Source organism: Ctenocephalides felis, unplaced genomic scaffold (assembly GCF_003426905.1).
Source record: "Ctenocephalides felis isolate EL2017-DRISC unplaced genomic scaffold, ASM342690v1 CF-g0.4_SCAFFOLD_01170, whole genome shotgun sequence".
Lineage (NCBI taxonomy): Eukaryota > Metazoa > Arthropoda > Insecta > Siphonaptera > Pulicidae > Ctenocephalides > Ctenocephalides felis.
In genome coordinates this window covers 67,061,050-67,079,789 of record NW_020537324.1, presented here as the reverse complement: position 1 = coordinate 67,079,789, position 18,740 = coordinate 67,061,050, and the positions used below count along the sequence as shown (strand labels likewise).

The 18,740-nt window shown below is 28.1% G+C and overlaps 2 protein-coding genes across 2 annotated transcripts; both read left to right on the top strand.

Annotated features, from left to right (window-relative positions):
* The first annotated feature begins 1,877 nt into the window (after nt 1–1,877).
* LOC113367565 (serine protease 53-like) lies at nt 1,878–16,018 on the top strand. The gene is made up of 17 exons (XM_026609162.1): nt 1,878–1,985; nt 2,142–2,298; nt 2,375–2,516; nt 3,747–3,851; nt 3,976–4,152; nt 4,282–4,456; nt 6,293–6,449; nt 6,534–6,675; nt 7,256–7,363; nt 8,294–8,467; nt 8,626–8,739; nt 10,636–10,705; nt 12,195–12,351; nt 12,710–12,848; nt 13,460–13,567; nt 14,792–14,950; nt 15,836–16,018. The coding sequence occupies exons 1-17, from the start codon at nt 1,940–1,942 to the stop codon at nt 16,001–16,003; spliced, it is 2,298 nt and encodes a 765-aa protein (XP_026464947.1). The 5' UTR covers nt 1,878–1,939; the 3' UTR covers nt 16,004–16,018.
* On the top strand, nt 6,079–8,834 carry LOC113368208 (chymotrypsin-2-like). Its single transcript, XM_026609775.1, has 6 exons — nt 6,079–6,166; nt 6,293–6,449; nt 6,534–6,675; nt 7,256–7,363; nt 8,294–8,467; nt 8,626–8,834. Exons 1-6 carry the CDS (start codon nt 6,121–6,123, stop codon nt 8,803–8,805), a joined length of 807 nt encoding a protein of 268 aa, XP_026465560.1. The 5' UTR covers nt 6,079–6,120; the 3' UTR covers nt 8,806–8,834.
* Nucleotides 16,019–18,740: the final 2,722 nt, after the last annotated feature.

Genomic DNA, 18,740 nt, shown 5'->3' with positions numbered 1-18,740 from the left:
CACACATGCATCCATTTTTTCAGGTATGACAAAATGTTCAGAAAGTGTTGAAACGTATAGATATATAAAAATTTTCATTTTCGATTTTTTTGCGATTACTATAACTTACCCTACGAGAAGTTAAAAATATCAAATTGTTGAAATTCACTAGCAAACTTAAGTTTGCTAGTAATTAGTTAATAAGAATTCTTACTAACAGAAAACTACCGTCGCAGACTGAAGAGAAAATTACCACTTGATTTAAGTAATCAAGAAGATTGAAAATGAAATAACTTAGTTATTATTTATAAGAAATTATTTATAAGAAAATAGTTAAGTTTATATTATTATCATTAAAATATTGTTAATATTATTTATAACGAATGAAAAAACAACTACAATTGTGAATAAAAAAAAAATGGTAAAAAATTCAAGTCTCAATTCAAGAATGTAATTTATATATGTATATTATATAGTAGTTAATTTATATAATATGGAAGTTAATTTATATATCTGCAGATGAACATACTATTTCATTGATCAAGAATTTAACAAAAAAGTTAACTTTTACTTTAACATTTTTGTTTTATTTCTTATTCATTTTCTGTATTTTGTATGAGCTTTACTGACAGAATTTTGTATATAAAATATTTGGTGTTCTTGTGCTAAAACAATTTAACTCTCTTTCAATAGATATTAATAAATATATATTTGAGAATTTAAAAATCCAATCTATATATTCATTTTAGGGAAAAAATCTACTATCAACGTTATTAACTAAATGAAATAACCTACAAATAATTGATCAATTTTAATGTAAATCTAAATATTTAGCACTAAGGTATTTAATTTATAATTATTTATAAATATTGCTTAAGGTAAAAAATAGTAAAAATAGTTTGAAATAAAATAAGATAATATTAATAAGATATAAAAATGTATATAAAATTATTAAAATATTTTGAATTAAAATAAGATCAGATAAAATTGCAAAAACCGACCTAATTAACTTTTTTTTTTTCAATTTCACGAAGACTAAATATCGAGAAAGATAAGATAAAATAAACACGATACTAAATAAAATTAGCCTAAGTTTCGTCAAAATTGGTCCAGTAGTTCTGAAAATTAGCCAAGCAAACAGACAGACGGATACAAATAACAAATTTGGTATATATAATATATGTATTAAATTAATCATTATATGTATTTAATTAATTAATTATATTTGGTATATATAATATATGTATTAAAAAATAGCTTTTTTAATATTGAACTTAAAAAAATCACAGTGCTGAAATGATTTAATGGCATTTCAATGTTGGAAAAAAATGCTTCAAGAAACGAGAGATTCGACATACGAGCGTGGTATTGATCTACAATTATTTTTATATAATTTCTATTTAATTATATGAGATGAATAGATGTATAAATAAACCACCAATATAAATTGAAAAATGTTTGAATGGGTTTCATTTATTTCAGTGATCAAAAATTGCATAAAACTTGTATATAGTAAATTTTACAGTATCAAATGTATTCCAATTACTCGACTATATTTGTCAATACCAGAAAAAAGTAAGTAAATAATGTTTGGAAAACCAAAATTCTTTCTTAAATATTAAATTAATACAAATACTAAATTAACGTATTAAAATAATACGAGGAGTAGTTTCAAATATTTATCTAAAAATTTATCATTATAACAATTGAATTTACAAAAATTGTTATCAGAATTGCAATGTGCTTTTGTGATTGGTTTCAATTTCAATTTCAATTTGCCATCTACGTTTTAATTAGTAAAAATGCACGTTATATTATATTGAATCTATTGCAAAATTAAAAAATCCTAATAAGTAGCACGCACTTATTGATAAGAATTGAGAATTTTCTTATATAAATAAGATCTTTTGAGATGCTCGATAGTTTAGCTTGAGAATTATTAGTGTTTTAAGAATTCAAAATGTTAAAGTTGTTAGTTCTCAGCTGTTTAGTGGCACTTAGCTTAGGTGAGATTTTATAAATGTATTATTTTAAATTTGTATGATTTTTATTAACACTTTGTTCGCATTACTTGAAAGCATTTTTCTGATAATTACAATAGGTGCATTTTATGAGATCCTTTACTAACAAGACCTAAAAAGTGTCTTTTCCTTACATTTTAGGAGCTGCTTTAGACAACCGAATCGTCGGCGGTGAAGATGCAGAATTAGGTGAATATCCACACCAAATTTCTTTGAGATTCCAAGGCAGACACACATGCGGTGGCTCAATTTTACATTCTTTGTACATTTTAACAGCAGCACATTGCGTTTATGGAAGGTAAAATATAAAATAATTATATTTAAATTTAATTATCAATTAAAATGATTTTAAAATTAATACATTTATATTGAAGGGATGCCAATATCGATTTGTTCACCGTGGTTGCCGGTTCGGTGCTGCTCTCACAAGGAGGAGATGTACATGAAATAGCAAAAATTACTTATCACAAAAAATATGTTGCTGCTTTCAAAGGCTATGATGTTGCCATTCTTAAGGTATGAATTGAATTTTATCCTTATATTATTTATCTCTGGTTAATAAGGAAAATCGATCATGATCAACAAGAACCGCTAAATTTTTGATAATTCCATTCTGAAATTTCTAATACAATAGAAGTAGAGTTTCCATTTACTCTAGTGAACATTCTTCAATCTAATTTTAAAGAAAACACATAATGATATAATATCTTTTAGGATTGAATAATAAGTTCATAAAATAATTGATTGATTTTCGCTATTATTCAGTAATTCGCTCGATTATGACTATTTTATACGGAACTCGAATTTTTAAAGAACGATCCAACATTCATATAAATCCTATTTGGTTGCTCAAGTCGTACCCCGTATATATTTTATGATAATTATATATTATATCATTTGGTAATGTTAAATAGAATTAATGAGTTAATTAAGCAAACCTTTAAAATCTTTTAAAGCAATTAAAAATGTAAATAAAAAAGTGAGTTGTAAAGCTTCTATTAATATTTTGGGTTAAGCTGTAAGCTTAAAGGTATTAATATGATTCTGAATTGTTTTCTTACTTAATTTTATTTATATTACTAGAAGATTTAATTTCACACTTCAAAGATTAAGCTTAATAGCTACTTGTACCGCTTTAGTAAAAACGTTTTATAGATGTTTTTGTTAAATTCGAATAAATAATTGTTAAATACAATTGTGTAAAGCTTGTGCTCAATTTGCAGAACAAGTGAGAGTTAACAGTATAGGATCTTGCTTCAAAAACAGTTTCAAATATATATCATCATTTCAGATATATATCATGGTCTTATAGAACTTACTGAAATATTGCGGCCTTACGACAAGTAGTTTAATTTTAAAAATTGAACAAAGTTTGAGAATAGGAGTAGCTTTTTGACGTTTGTTCAAATTAAAATTAGACGATTTACCTGGCATAACGATGGAGTACTTGGTCTTAATAAACATACTAAACCATTCCATTGCACCAGGCCTACGGAAACTGGTTCAATTATAAAAATCATTGATTTGTGAAAATTTGCTTTTAGAAAATACTCCGAGTTAACGTGTTCGTTCGTTTTGAAATATGTGTAATAAATCCACCCGGAATACTTTTAATCACTAATAAATTACTTTTTATTTTATTGATTATTTACACGTATCGGGAAGTTCATGTAACTTGCCTCAAGGCAAAATACCAATACCAACTAGTTAGTAACTTATTATTTTTTTCTTTGGTTTAAATTTTAGTTGAAAACTCCCATAACATTTGATGAAACAAAGCAACCTATAGCTCTTCCAAAAGAAGACACCATGGGCGGAGAGACTGTTGAAGTTTCTGGTTGGGGCCAAACTGTGAGTAAATTGCAAATATAATTTTGAAATCTTGAAAAATAAAGAAAACCTAATAGTATTCAATTTGGTTAATTGAAAAGTATCCCCAAAATTAACGTAGTTTATTTTTTGTTTCTATTGACAGACTCCATTTGGTCAAATACCAGATCATTTACAAAAAATGATGGGTATCTCATACGAAAGTCGCATTTGCCAAAAATTTCTCAATCAAGGACCAATCAAAAATAAAACTTCTAGACAAAATGATATAACTGAAACAATGCTGTGTGCTTTCCGGAAACTGGGCATCGGTGTATGCATGGTAAATGAATTGTTATTGATAAACTACAAATGATATGAGTTAATGCAATGATTTGTTTGCAGAATAATTTGAGTTGGACGAATATCATATTTTATAGATAAATTGGTTAGTTAAATTTCAATTTTTTAGGGTGATTCCGGTGGTCCTCTGATCGTTCGAGAACCTGATGGACCAGTTGTTGTCGGAGTGGTGTCTTTTGGTATTCCATGTGGCACAGGAGTACCAGATGTCTATGCAAGAGTATATCACTTCTTGGATTGGATTCACAAAAACACGGATAATGTTTTATTGAACAATTCTGAATAAAATATTTATTATAAATATATCTCATAAAATAATATGCATAAACAAAATAAACTAAATTGTAATATCAAAGAAATTTTATTCATTTATATATATAAATTATATATTTATACATATGAATTCCGGAATTCGCGAGTGGAAAGAGTTAATTATTACCAATATAAAATACGAAGTGATAAACTGATAGATATATAAATAAATACTTTTGATTCAGTTATACCATTTAAACGTCCACATTCCCAGAAAGTTTGGCTTATGCAATGACTACAAATTAGTGATCAGGACAAAAAATGATCATTTAGGGAAAAAATTTGGAAAAACCATTTTTCATTATGTTGATGTCACTTCAGTGGTTAGAACATTAAAAATATCATGACTTCTTGAAATGCAAATAATTAAAATCAAACAAATACAGAGCTGTTATAGGAAATGAGATACATTTAAATTGAGTTGAATGTGGGAAACTGAGTCATTTTATTAAGGCAGTTCTTACGTTTAATCACTTACATTGATGTTTATACATATATACACTAGGGTGGTCCTTAATGTGGACATTTTCGAATTTCCTTGCTCCCAAGTGCTCGAATGGTTCCAAATTGATAAAAAACAGTTCTCTGAAAGTTTTAGCTCTTAATATTAACTTTTAGATAGTGCGCAATTCAATCAAACTTCGTATGGAAATAGCATGAAAAAAATTTTGAAAATTAAAAAAAAATGTAGGTATGACTTAGCGATAAATGAATTAAAAGCGAAAATTAGTGTCATTTTTTATTGAAAATTCGGCGCTCTGCAAAATTTTTGAAAATTTGTTCATGCTATTTCCATACAAAACTTTGATTGAATTGCGCTCTATCTAAAAGACAATACTAAGAGCTAATACTTTCAGAGAATTGTTTTTTATCAATTTGGAACCATTTGAGCCCTTGGGAGCAAGGAAATTCGAAAATGTCCACATTAAGGACCACCCTAATATACTCGGTATAGAATGCCAATAAATATTGCAAAAAATAATAATAATGACTTTCATCAAAACGGTTCATATTATAATATGATATTAAAAAAAACGAATTTTTGAATTGTGAACGTGTGTACAGGACGTCTGTCGGGCCAGCTAGTATATATATATATATATATATATATATATATATAGACTCAAAAATCTTATGTATTATTCAAGTAGCAATAAGAAACATTATAAAAAAACAAAATATTATATATAAAGTTTAGTGAAAAAAATTATATAATTACGTATATTATATTTTTATATATTACTATAATATAATTTGGTAGCATGTGACATGTTCTGTGAATAAACACGATCATCCAAATTCTCTAGAACAAATTTCATAAAATTATTTAAATTCATCGAATTTCAAATGATAATTCTATTAATATCCATCATAAAACATATTCTAATCAAAGATTAACGGATTTTCCCAAGAGATACCTGATTATCGATTATATTTTTAATTTTTGATTCGATTAAAATGATTACGAAGGAGGCACGCGATTTCTTATCTCGCATGATGCGAAAAAACCCTCAGAATTGCCAAACGCTTATCAACTATAATTTATTGATAAAGATCGAAAATTTTCTTATAAGTAGAGAGCAATTGAAGTTTTCCATCTCATAGTTAAAATAGAAATAGAAGAAATTAAAAGAAAATGTATAAGTTAGTAGTGTTCAGTTGTTTGGTGGCTCTCAGTTTTGGTAAGCATTAACATCACATCACTAAACTAACACTCCTCGACATTAGTTGCGGAGTTTAGGGTCATCAGTTTTGAAGAAATCGTGTTGATTCTATAATTATATTTTAATAATTTGTATTTTTTCTAGGGGCTTCATTAGAAAATCGTATCATCGGTGGAGAAGATGCAAAAGATGGAGAATATCCTCACCAGATCTCATTGAGATTCCAAAGCAGACACACATGTGGAGGCTCAATTTTGCATTCATTGTATATTTTGACGGCTGCACATTGCGTTGAAGGAAGGTAAGAAAAATAAAATTGTACCAGAAAACTCAACACACAAAAAATTCCTTTATATTGTGTTATCATTTATAATTTTTTTTTCAGGGATGATGATGTCACTAAATTTACCGTTGTTGCTGGTTCGGTATCGCTTACGAAAGGAGGTGAAGTACATCAAGTAGACAAGATTACTTATCATGACAAATATAGTCCAGAGACAATGCACAACGATATTGCAGTAATCAAGGTAATTTTTGTAAACATAAAATACATCACATCGTAGATGTAGATTTGATTGATGACAACTAAATTTAGCCATTTGCTTCGCCTTTAATTAATTACAAAATAATTGACGACTAGAAGTTCAAGCAGCTCATTAAATCAAATACATATAGTCAAATTGAACTACGTCAACATCCAGTTTTCAAAAAGTTAATTTATATTATATCCAATTATCTCATATTATCTCCTAACTTTATTTTCATATTCTTTTCTTTTAATCCTTCCCACTCGTGAATTGCAAAACTAATACTATTTTGTCGCTGCAGCGGCAGCATCCGAGTGGAAAGGGTTATAAGGTGAAGTAAAAAGAAATCCATTATTTTTGCATGAAATTGGAAGCTTTAATTTCCATAGTTGAAATGCTCCAATTTGGGTAAAATATGTTTTGTACAATGATTTTTTGCCATTTTGAAGGTAAAATCATTATTCCTCTCCCATAGAAGCCCTATTGACACAAAATGAAGATAATCGATTTCCATACACCTTGTTTTGTTAAACAATTTAGAATATTTGTAAATTCAACTATGTTAATATTTATCTTTCAGCTGAAAACACCAATTACTTTCGATAACAACAAAAAAACAATAGCACTCCCTAAGGAAGACACCATCGGAGGAGAAACTGTGCAACTATCTGGCTGGGGATTAACTGCGGTAATTACTTTTTTTTATAAAAATATTAAAATTGAAAATATTGCTTCACTATCATTGTTTGACTTAAGGACCAATTCTGCTACACAACAGACCAATGTTATGGCAAGGCCATGTTACGCTCCAACTTCCATACATTATTCTACTAAATCATACTGAATACTGTCATAATGTCATGTATTTGCTGTGCATTCAGGCGTTTTGCACATAAACTGCAATGTCACTCGTATGTTATAAAGCTGGGTCAGAAAGACCCTATTATCTAACATTGTTTTTTTGACATTTGTGCGGTTTTGTAAATTATGTTTTCTATCTGACCTGAGAAAATCGCCTGACTGCACAGTAGCCGCATGGCATTTGTCAATATTTAGAATGAATTTGTATGGAAAGCTCTTCATAACAGAGCCTTGCCATAACATTGGTCTGTTATGCGACAAAATCGGTCCCTTATTCTGGTATCCCAGTCAATAAGTAGGTTAAGTAAATTTTCACTTTTTTGCAAGGCAAAAAAATGTCTTAAGTCGCAGTGTTAACTGTTTTTTTTTTTGAAAATAAGCAATAAGCATTCAACAATTATCGGCGGAAAATAAACATTAATAAAATACTTCATATTAAATTTAATCGGTATTTTTAAATAAGGATTTAACATGAGTATTTAAACTTTTGCCAAACTTTTTTGTTATAGCCTTGCAACAAAATAGTGAAAACTGACGACTTGACCAATAAATATATGATAGTTAAATAATAACAATAAACTATTATTTTGAATAAAAATATAGTTAATAAGTCGAAGTAAAGTTCTGGATTATAAATAAAAATATAATAACAAAATTTACCATAATTTCTGAAAAAATGTAATATTCCACGAAATATCTTTATTTTCGACAATATCTCCACATGAGTGTTTTAAAAAATCGTATGTAATAATTCTAGTACCCTGATGGCGAGATTCCGGATATTCTGAAGAAAATGATGGCTATTACATACGAAAACAGCATTTGTGAAAAATTTCATGAAAATGGGCCACTAAAGCCAAAAGCTTCAGGTGATATTATCAAACCAGGAATGCTGTGCGCTTATCATAAGCTCAACATCGGAGCATGCAGGGTAATTATTATTTTATTAATAATAAATTTTAATAGAACTTTCGAAACTGGTCAGTATTTTAGTTTCGAATTAATTTGCTTTATAAAATGAATTAATTTTAGCAAAATATTTGAAGAAAACAAAAACAATTAAAAATAATAATTAATTATTATTTTCAGGGTGATTCTGGTGGTCCTCTTGTTGCCGAAGAAAATGGAAAATTGGTTCAAGTAGGAGTTGTATCATGGGCTTGGCAATATTGTGCTTTGGGAGTACCAGATGTATATGCCCGAGTATACTATTATTTGGATTGGATCCATCAACATACTGATAATGTTCTATTGAACAACTCAGAATAAATTAATTGAAAAAATAGCAAAATTTATCATATTGACATATTTATAAGATTCAGTTAACTGCAATGTGAATAAAAACCATAGATAGATAGATAAAGCATAGAATGCTGTTCCTTTGTATGACAAACTGACAAGTTGATTTTAATCACTACCAAACTTATTTTTGTAATTCTATGATAAAATATTCTATAAAACTATTCCTACTAATTTATGTTATAGATGAAGTGATGACATAAGTCAATCAACATATGTGATATTTACAAGTATATTTAAGTTAAAACCATTAAATTCAGTATTACGTTAAATAAATGCAAAAAATATACAATTTGTTTTATTACTAATAGAATGATATGTGAATATTATGTTTGGATTTCTTATATTAAAAAATAAGAAACATTTTTAGTGATAACATTATGATTTGCAAATTTTTAATTGAATATTAGTAAAAACAAAACCAGAATCTTTTATAAAACTATTATCAAGTACTTTACCATTTTGATAGAACTTGTCAACAAACTTTAGTGCACTTTTTTTAAGGAGTATTTATCAAAGTCAACCAGTTTTCAAAAGACGCTATTTTTACAATAAGTCACTATTTTTCAATGTGATTCAAAGCTTAAACAAATAAAATTTTTGAAAATCATTCGGAATAACCAAAAAAAGGATCAAAACTGACCAAAGCTTTGGGTTGCACTTAAAAGCTCATAATTTTCAATCTATATGGAATTTTTTTTTGTCCATTTTTTTCATGATAGTTATGATTGGCTTAACGTTGAGTTCTGGGACACCCTGTATATATATTAACTACATATTCACTATTTGTCTGTAATGCTCTCTAAAAAAATCATATAGGCAAAATAAGTGATAAAATATATTTAACCCTTTCCACTCGGCTCCGGTCCGACGACAAAATAGTGTTAATTTTGGAATTCTCGAGTAAAAATATAGAAATATATTTATAGAGATATCGAAATAGTTAAATAGTTATTAAAATTTGTTGATAAAGTTATTATAGATCAATAATTTAAAACGATTTAAAAAAATCTAACAAGATGTTATCAAATACACATTTTTATTAAGGTAATGATTATGCAAAATCTTGTATTTTGTTGAAGCAATATTCGACACGTGTCATTGATAAGATTATATACATCGATTGTTAGTATTTCTCTGATTTATTCTATTTTAAATGTGTTTGTAATTTTAGTAAAATACTATTCCTATACTAAAAAGTATTTGAAGTTTCAGGGTTTACAAATGCCAATATTTCGATCATCTGTTTACTATAGACATAAATTATATTTGAAGTTTCAAATTAAATGAAAGAATAATCATATGCTCAATGTAAAAAAATATTTAAAATTTATGGCAAAGTATTTTAATGGATTATTGTGTATTTTTATTTTTCAGAAAGCGTTCAAAAATTTATGTGTATGAAACTTTACCCTTTGCATTGGTGTTGCATTTAATGAGGTCCCAAAGACCCAACATTAATAAATCCTTTTATTTGCGAATTTCAAGAAAAAGAATTTCAACTGCACCAGGATTCGAAAGAAAATAGTATTAAGTGAAATATTTAGAAGTACCCCCATTAAATTAAAAATGTCATTCTTGAATTCTTCGCAATTTTATTTACAAATAAACAATTTATAAACAAATAAACTCCAATAAAAATTCAGTTCGGACTTGGAAAGTCCGCTTGATACGAATCTTTATTAAATCAAATCTTATCACTTTTGTTATCATTAATTATTGGAAAGATTAACGGATTAAAAAATGGAACACCAAAAAATTCTGTATCAGATAAATATGGTATAAAACTCAAAGATATAGAAATATTTTCATCACTGTGTCAAGATGTTGCGTTTGGCAGTTATCGTTTCTGTATTGTGCCTTGTCTCAGGTAAGTTTTGTTGACTTAAAAATTATTCGAATTAAATTGATAAAAGGATAGAAATTCAGTTATTGATTACATTACAAGAATGTGGAAAATTGAAGTAACAAATTTTACTCATACTTTATATGAACAAAATAATTATTTGTAGTTATAGTAAATAAGGGTCACCAATTAAATTCAATTTTTCAAAGATAATTATAATTTTACTATTTGGTCCGAAATATCTATTTATATAATGAAATTTATAAACTTGTAATGTGAACAATAATTTCTGATTTTTTGCATTTTCAATTCGTTCAGTTTAATAAAATATATCAAGATCGATACAGTTTAAAATTAGACTTTTTTTTAATACATATACAAAGTGAATTTAATAGAGTACAAAAGTAATATTCGTTAAATTCCTAGTAGTTGATTGCCTTCATTAATTTTCGCTGATAACTATATATTAAATATATTATTGCACATGGGATCAAAAATTAGGTTGGATCAAACTATTTTGATATTGAGGCATTTTTCAATTTTCGTTTTATCAGTAATTTCAAATAAATTCGCCAAAGAAACAGTAGCTCCAAAGTAAATTTCGAGCCAGCGAAACTTTCATTAAAGGATTTTCATGAAAAACTTGAATATTCAAGAAAAGTACAAAGAAATTCACAGGGAATTCTAAAACACTACGAGCTACCTTGGTGGTAACAATTTTTGTAAAAAAAATGGCAGAAATAGATATTTGCCAAGATTTTTTCTGTAAAATATATTATTGAAATTGAAGAAAAAACTGCATTGTAAATTTTTCCTTCAGCAAAGTTTCTTGAAATGACCCAAAAAAACAGGATCGAGATGTACTCAATTTGCATATGAATATTTACATTAATATACCAGATCAAGGTTATATACAGTGTGTTCTTTGTAAAAACGTGTCATTAAAATTTATTTTTTGCATTAGTTGGATAATGTAGTTTTTATTTCGTAATATCTCTTTGAAATTAAAAAAAAGACATTGGCTCCATGAAAAATGATAAATTTTTAGAAAAATTGTAAAAACCACATTTCTGATATAGTTAATTCCTAATATAATAGGAAATAACTGGGAATTTTACTAAATATAGTTCGATAGTTGTTTGGGTTTGGATATATATCTGGTCATCAAGATTAATTTTGCAGGAAAATATTTATCTAATTGGTGATGTTGAAACTCAAATTATCAGTAATAAATTGCCATCAAAATTACAAGTGCTACAAGTGTTTTCATTAAGTGTCGTAATATTTGATTTCACGAATACTATCACAGATGGCGCAAGAATTCACTTAATGACATACGTTAATAACAAATATAAGAAACTTTTAATTGGAATGCGCTCTACCTAAATGTTAATATTAAGAGCAAAAATTATTAGAGATTCATTTTTTTAAAATTTGGAAGCATTGGCGACCTTGGCAGCAAAGAAATGTCCGTGTTAAGGACCACTCTAATATATATATTTCATTCATTTAGGGGCTTCTCTGGAGAGTCGTATCATCGGTGGTGATGATGCCAAACTTGGTGAATTTCCTCACCAGATTTCCTTAAGATTCAATGGAAAACACACTTGTGGTGGTTCTATCATTCATGAATCGTACATTCTGACTGCAGCTCATTGCGTATATGGCAGGTATGATGAAAATTGAAATGATATGTGAATATTAAATTGGTAATTCCAAATCCAATTTAATCTAATTTATCAGCAATGCCAAATCCAGAAATTGAGAAACATAATAAAGCACTTTTGTCTATAGGAAAGGCAAAGTGGAATATATTAGACAAGAATTGAATTATTTGCAAAATTAACTTCTTTAAAAAATCGGATGTTTCCTATCAACTTTGTTTGTTATTGCACGTTTATTAGTGGTTGAAATTTTTCTACGTAGCTGATTAATTTACTAGATCCACTTTTTTACTGCTCTACTAATTATTACTATTAATTATTACATTTATTATATTATTGATAACTATATTTATATTTATCTCAGAGCAACTCCATCACTGTTCACCGTTGTGTCAGGCGCACTTTACTTAACTGAAGGTGGAGAACATCATGCTGTTGCTTCCATCAAATATCACGAAAAGTACAGCCCAAACACTTTGGATAATGATGTGGCAGTTTTGAAGGTACAGTATAATAAAACTGTTAAAAAAATTATTTGGAAATGGTATGTTTTAACCTATATGTAAAAGTAATGAACAAAAATGAATTTTACAAAAGAAATTCCTTTGGAGATTGAGATTGAGGGACCGATTCTGCCGAATAACAGACCAATGTTATGGCAAGGCCATGTTACGCTTCGACTTGCATTCATTATGCTACCGAATTATTACCTAAATACTGTCAACATATCATGTATTTGCTGTGCATTCAGGCGTTTTACACATAAACTGCAACGTCACTTGTATGTTATGAAGCTGGGTCAGAAGGTCCTTGTTATCTAAGATCGTTTTTTTGGCATTTGTGCGGTTTCTAAGTTAGGTTTTTTATCTGTCAACCTGAGAAAAACACCTGACTGCACAGCAACCAAATGGCTTTTGATAATATTTAGAACGATTTTGTAAGAAAAGTTCTACATAACATAGCCTTGCCATAACATTGGTCTGTTGTACTACAGAATCAAGCCCTGACTATTATAAGGATATTTGAGTGTTGTCTTTGTGTTAAGACCAATAATATTGATATTCAAAATGTTATTTTGAAGTACAAAAATAAAACCTTGTTTTCTCTATTTTAGTTGAAAAAGCCATTGACTTTTAATGCTAACCAGAAACCAGTCGCCTTGGCCTCAAAGGATACACCTGGGGATCTCAAATGCAAATTCTCTGGCTGGGGATTAGACGCAGTAAGTTTTTTTTGAAAAAAAAAAAACAATATTAATTTTTAAAAGTAATCAGACCTAAAGAAAGCTTAGCGTGCCATTCTGATCAACTAACTTAAAACCTCTTGGTTGATAACTTTCCAAAAAAAACTTTGAAAAACATACCCCTTACAATCATGGTAAATACAGAACTATTCGAGAAGGGCAAGTTATAGCAATCCACCAAAAATCAAAAATGAAAATTTTTGCATATCATTGCGTTTTAGAGGTTTCTGAACATTTTGGCATACCTTAGAAAAAATGTGTATATATGAATTTTTTTGTTGAAGTTTCATGGAGCACTGCTCAACCAATTTAAAAGCTTCAAAAAACATTCGATTCCTATTGATATGGAGACATGCTGGTTTTGTTTACAGAGCAAAAAAAAACGAAAAATTACAGATATTGCAAAAAAGGAGCATCCGATTCGAATGATTTGCTTGTCGTAAGTGTGAAAAAATTATTAGTTTTTGGAAAAGGCCAAACTTTTTTTTCAAAATTAAAAAAAAAAATATTTTAAATATCGAAAATGATTCGAATTTTAATTTTAATTCTAGTTAAAATTCTAAAGCTGAACTATATTCTTGAAATAAATAATTTTAACTTCACATTTTACTTTATATAATTCCTAGAGAGAAAAAATTTATCATTCTAACTCCGCTTGATTGAGATTTGTTTATAAACTTTTCAATAAGCTCTTATATTTTGTTTATAAAATACGAATGATAAAAGTTACAGTATTTATGATAATCTATTTGAAAATTCCTAGAATATTTCATAACGCTAAGAAAAATTCCAGCAATTTGCCTTAAAGGACGATGCCATGCCCAATTACTTTTCACATCTATTGTTAATTTTTTATATAGAAGCTTACTCTACTAGTTTATTGTTCTTAGTCGTATTCTCATTTTCAAAGTACAAATATTTCTCGTAAAACATACTCAATTGCATTTATTTGCAAGTTGCTACTTTAAAAAAACTTGTAAATTACTTAGTAATAAAATTTAAAGAAAGGGAGACACAGTTTACAACAAATATTCTTCATATTAATTTATAATTCTGATTACGATTTTAAATAAATATCCAAAATCCCAAACAACTTGATCAGGACATTTTGCTATTACACCAAAAATTCTATATTTTTTGGCAAATTATCATATGTAATAATATTTTTCTCACGATTATAATATTGATTTTTATTGACTGCAGTATCCAAGTGATGTTTTACCAAATCATTTACAAAAAATGGACGTTCTGACCTACAATAATGCTGATTGCCAAAAATTCCATAATGCTGGACCTAAATCTAACACAATCTACCCAGGAATGTTGTGCGGATTCAACAAACTTAATGTCGGTGCTTGCAGGGTAAGATAAATGATAGTTATTATTTGAAAAACAATTGCAAAATTAGAATAATTTCATAAAAAAATATGAAGTCAATTTCATCATTTCTTAATAAACAATAAATTTCTAGTTTGTATTAAGGAAAAATGTAATTTAAATCATAATTATACTGAAAGTAAAATGAAATCCAGCCTGATAAATCAGCCATACGACAAACATACTTCTTTTTAATTGTTATAAATTGTAAAAGTAAGATCAAATCTAAGGTGATCATTTAATCAACTCATCAGACTAATACACAATTTTTCAAATATGTAAAAAAAATTTAGAATCTATTATTAATCGACATTGTAGAACAATTATGGTAACAAATATAGAGTAAAGTAAATACGCCTGAAAGAAAAATCGCATCTGTCTGATTTCACTTTGATTATTTTATACGGTTATAAACCAATATCATTTATGGACCGATTTTGCCGCACAACAGACCAATGTTATGGCAAGGCTATGTTATAAAGAACTTTCCATACTGCCTGGTTCTAAATATTGACAAAATCCATGTGGTTGCTGTGCAATCAGGCATTTTTCTCAGTTTGTCAGATAGAAAACCTAACCTAGAAACCGCACAAATGTCAAAGAAACGATCTTAGATATCAGGTTCTTTCTGACCCAGCTTCATAACATACAGGTGACGTTGCAGTTTATGTGTAAAACGCCTGGATGCACAGCAAATACATGACATTTTGACAGTATTCAGTATGATTCGGTAGCAGAATGTATGGAAGTTGGAGCGTAACATGGCCTTGCTATAACATTGGTCTGTTATGCGGCAGCATTGTCCAATTAATTAGGTTGATGAAATCGTAATTGTGTTAATTGATAAATTTCTATTTTTTATCATTTCAGGGTGATTCTGGTGGTCCATTGGTATACGAAAGTGCAAATGGTTTGGAACAAGTCGGTATAGTTTCCTGGGTTTATGAATACTGTGCTTTGGGTGTGCCAGATGTCTACGTTCGTGTATATTACTACTTGGACTGGATTCACGAAAATACCGACCATGTTTTGCAATAAATATATAACTCATGAAATAGATTTGTAAATTGTTATAAATAGATAAATATTTTAAATAAATAAATTTTCTGCTATTAAAACTTGATTTTGTTGTATAACAACATTGTGAAAAAAGACTTGTAGTTCAGTCTAGTTATATTTAGGGACTAATTTTGCCTCAAAATAGATCAATTTACGAAGAGGCTATGTGACTGACGCAGCGCTTCACATACAAAATGGTACTAAATACTGCAAAAATCTTATGTGGTTGCTGCGCACTCAGAAGTTTCAGATAAAAAACCTATTCTAAAAAACAAATGTCAAAAAAAATCTAATCATAAGTGCATCTTTGTGATGTGGCTTGATAACGTACGACTGAAGTTGCATTTTACGTGTAAAACGCCTGATCGCACAGCAAATTCATAACATTTTGACAGTATCTGGAACCATTATGTATGAGAAGTATCAATGTAACATAGCCTTTACGTAAATTGATCTATTTTGCGTTAGAATTGGCCTCATAGTTTATCGAGGGTAGTTATAGTTTACAAAGAGTTTTTTCAGTTCTTAAATCAAATGTGTTGAATCAAGGGTTGCCTTTGCAATGTTTCATTAATTTAGAATCAATTAAGATGCAGAAAAGCCATTAAGTAAATACATAATATTTCAATTAATTTAGAATCAATTAAAATGCAGAAAAGCCATTAGATAAATACAAGATATAAGTTATAGTAATCGTCCAAAAATCGAAAATGAATTGTTTTGCATATATTTACGTTTTAGAGGTTTCTGAACCTTTTGGCATACCTCAGAGAAAATGGATTTGTGTGTGTGTGAGTGTTTGTGTGCGTGTATGTGTGTGTATGTGTGTGTATGTGTGGATATAATTTTTCGTCGACGATTTCGGGCGTACGGATTAACCGATTTGATTCCTATTGATGAGGAGATGTGCTGATTAGTTTTTGACGAAGACAGATCCAGCGGCTTCAGAGATATGAAGCAAAAAGTGCTAAAAATGTCAGTTTTTAAGAGAATGGATCGACCGATTTAAATGATTCAAAAAACATTCGATTCATATTGACGTGGAGATGTGCTGGTTAGTTTTGGCAAACACAGGTCCAGCCGTTTCGGAGAAACGGAGCAAAAAGTGCTAATATTTCGGTTTTTGAAAAAATGCAGCGTCCGATTCGAATGATACAAAAAAGACTTTGCTTGTATTGTGAATATGGAAAAAACTATTAGTTTTTTGGAAAAGCAAAAGAAAAAGTGTCAAAATTTCAAAAAAAACATTTTTAAATATTTTTTTTAATTTTGGATTTTAATTATAATTATAGCTAAAAACTGAAACTCACTTCTTTACTTGAAATAAATAACTTTACCTTTGCAATTCAGTATATATAATTCGTAGACAAATAAAATAAGGTCCTTTAATTCTAACTCCAATGTTTTATTTTTTTTATTTTTAGGTGATTTTAGTTTCGTCGTACGATGTATAAGCTCTTATATCTTGTCCATAAAATACGAATAATAAAGGTTATAGTATATATAATGACCTATTTGAAAACATTTAAAATTTTTCGACTATTTCATTACGGTACGGGAAGTTCCAGCAATTTGCCTTAAGGCACGATGCCATGCACTACTAGTTGGAAATTGCTTTATGCAATATATCAATTTAACAATTTTGTTGCTTTATCTTGTTGTCAACAATTAGTTTCACCTTAATGTGTATAATAAATGACTTATACGCCTTTTTGAATATCTTCTCAAAGAAATTCTATATACCAATTTTCAGTTTTTTCTACCTCAAAATTTGGCCAAGATATCATTAAAAATATGCCAAAGTGGTTCCTAAGAAAAACTTATTATTATACTAGGTTATGAATAGTCTCATTTCTGTATTGAAATACCTCGTACAATCACTTCCAGTACTCGAAAAACGCATTAAATTATGCAGATATTGATAAGATAATATGTATTTGAATCACTAATAATATTAATAAGAAAAAATTAATAAGAGAAATATGCAAGATTACAGAAAGAAAGAGATAAAAATCATATTATTACTCATTACAATAGATTGGATGCGGCTGATAGACAGGTAAATTGCAGGCGAATTTCTTATAAGTATCAGTTGGACAGTGAATCTCATTGAGAACGCATGTGTTGCACTCTTTTTTTATTTTAAGTTACAAATGTGGTTAATATTATGTTTGTTCAAATAGTTTTTCTGATAATAATTGCAATCGGAAACTGTAAGTACTTAAATATAATCAATAGATATTATTAAACTAAAGTACCTATTGTGAATAATTTCTAATTGCAAGATCTAGAGCAAAAAGTTGTATAGCTTTGTTTGGTTTTTTTACTGATAAACTATCTTAACATATTTTTAACATATTATTTTAACGATATTTTTAATATGTTAAAAAGTTTTAATCACATATAAACTATGATCGATAAACGTTCTCGAACAATGTGAGTGAAATGATAGAGATGATCAAAATAATTAGTGTCTTATAAGTAGAGTTTGATTAAATTATTTAAAAAAATAATATTAAAAAAAAACAAAGTGCCAATAAATCATTTTTAAAGTCATTATTCAATACTACACATAAATATAAATTTTATTTTTCGGCAAGAATATAATTTCATCATAATGTCCTAAATTTTTTACTTCAATGATATATTTAATTTACTCTCAATTGACTTACTGTATTAAAATTTTAGTGCATAAATATGAAATAATGATTCCCAA

Bases quoted from the DNA above. Each gene is read 5' to 3' on its own strand.
- LOC113368208 (XM_026609775.1), top strand. From the start codon at position 6,121: ATGTATAAGTTAGTAGTGTTCAGTTGTTTGGTGGCTCTCAGTTTTG. The intron at 6,167-6,292 runs GTAAGCATTAAC...TATTTTTTCTAG, and splicing joins TTTGGTGGCTCTCAGTTTTG to GGGCTTCATTAGAAAATCGT. The intron at 6,676-7,255 runs GTAATTTTTGTA...TTTATCTTTCAG, and splicing joins ACGATATTGCAGTAATCAAG to CTGAAAACACCAATTACTTT.
- LOC113367565 (XM_026609162.1), top strand. From the start codon at position 1,940: ATGTTAAAGTTGTTAGTTCTCAGCTGTTTAGTGGCACTTAGCTTAG. The intron at 6,450-6,533 runs GTAAGAAAAATA...TTTTTTTTTCAG, and splicing joins GCACATTGCGTTGAAGGAAG to GGATGATGATGTCACTAAAT. The intron at 8,740-10,635 runs GTATACTATTAT...TCAAAGATATAG, and splicing joins TACCAGATGTATATGCCCGA to AAATATTTTCATCACTGTGT.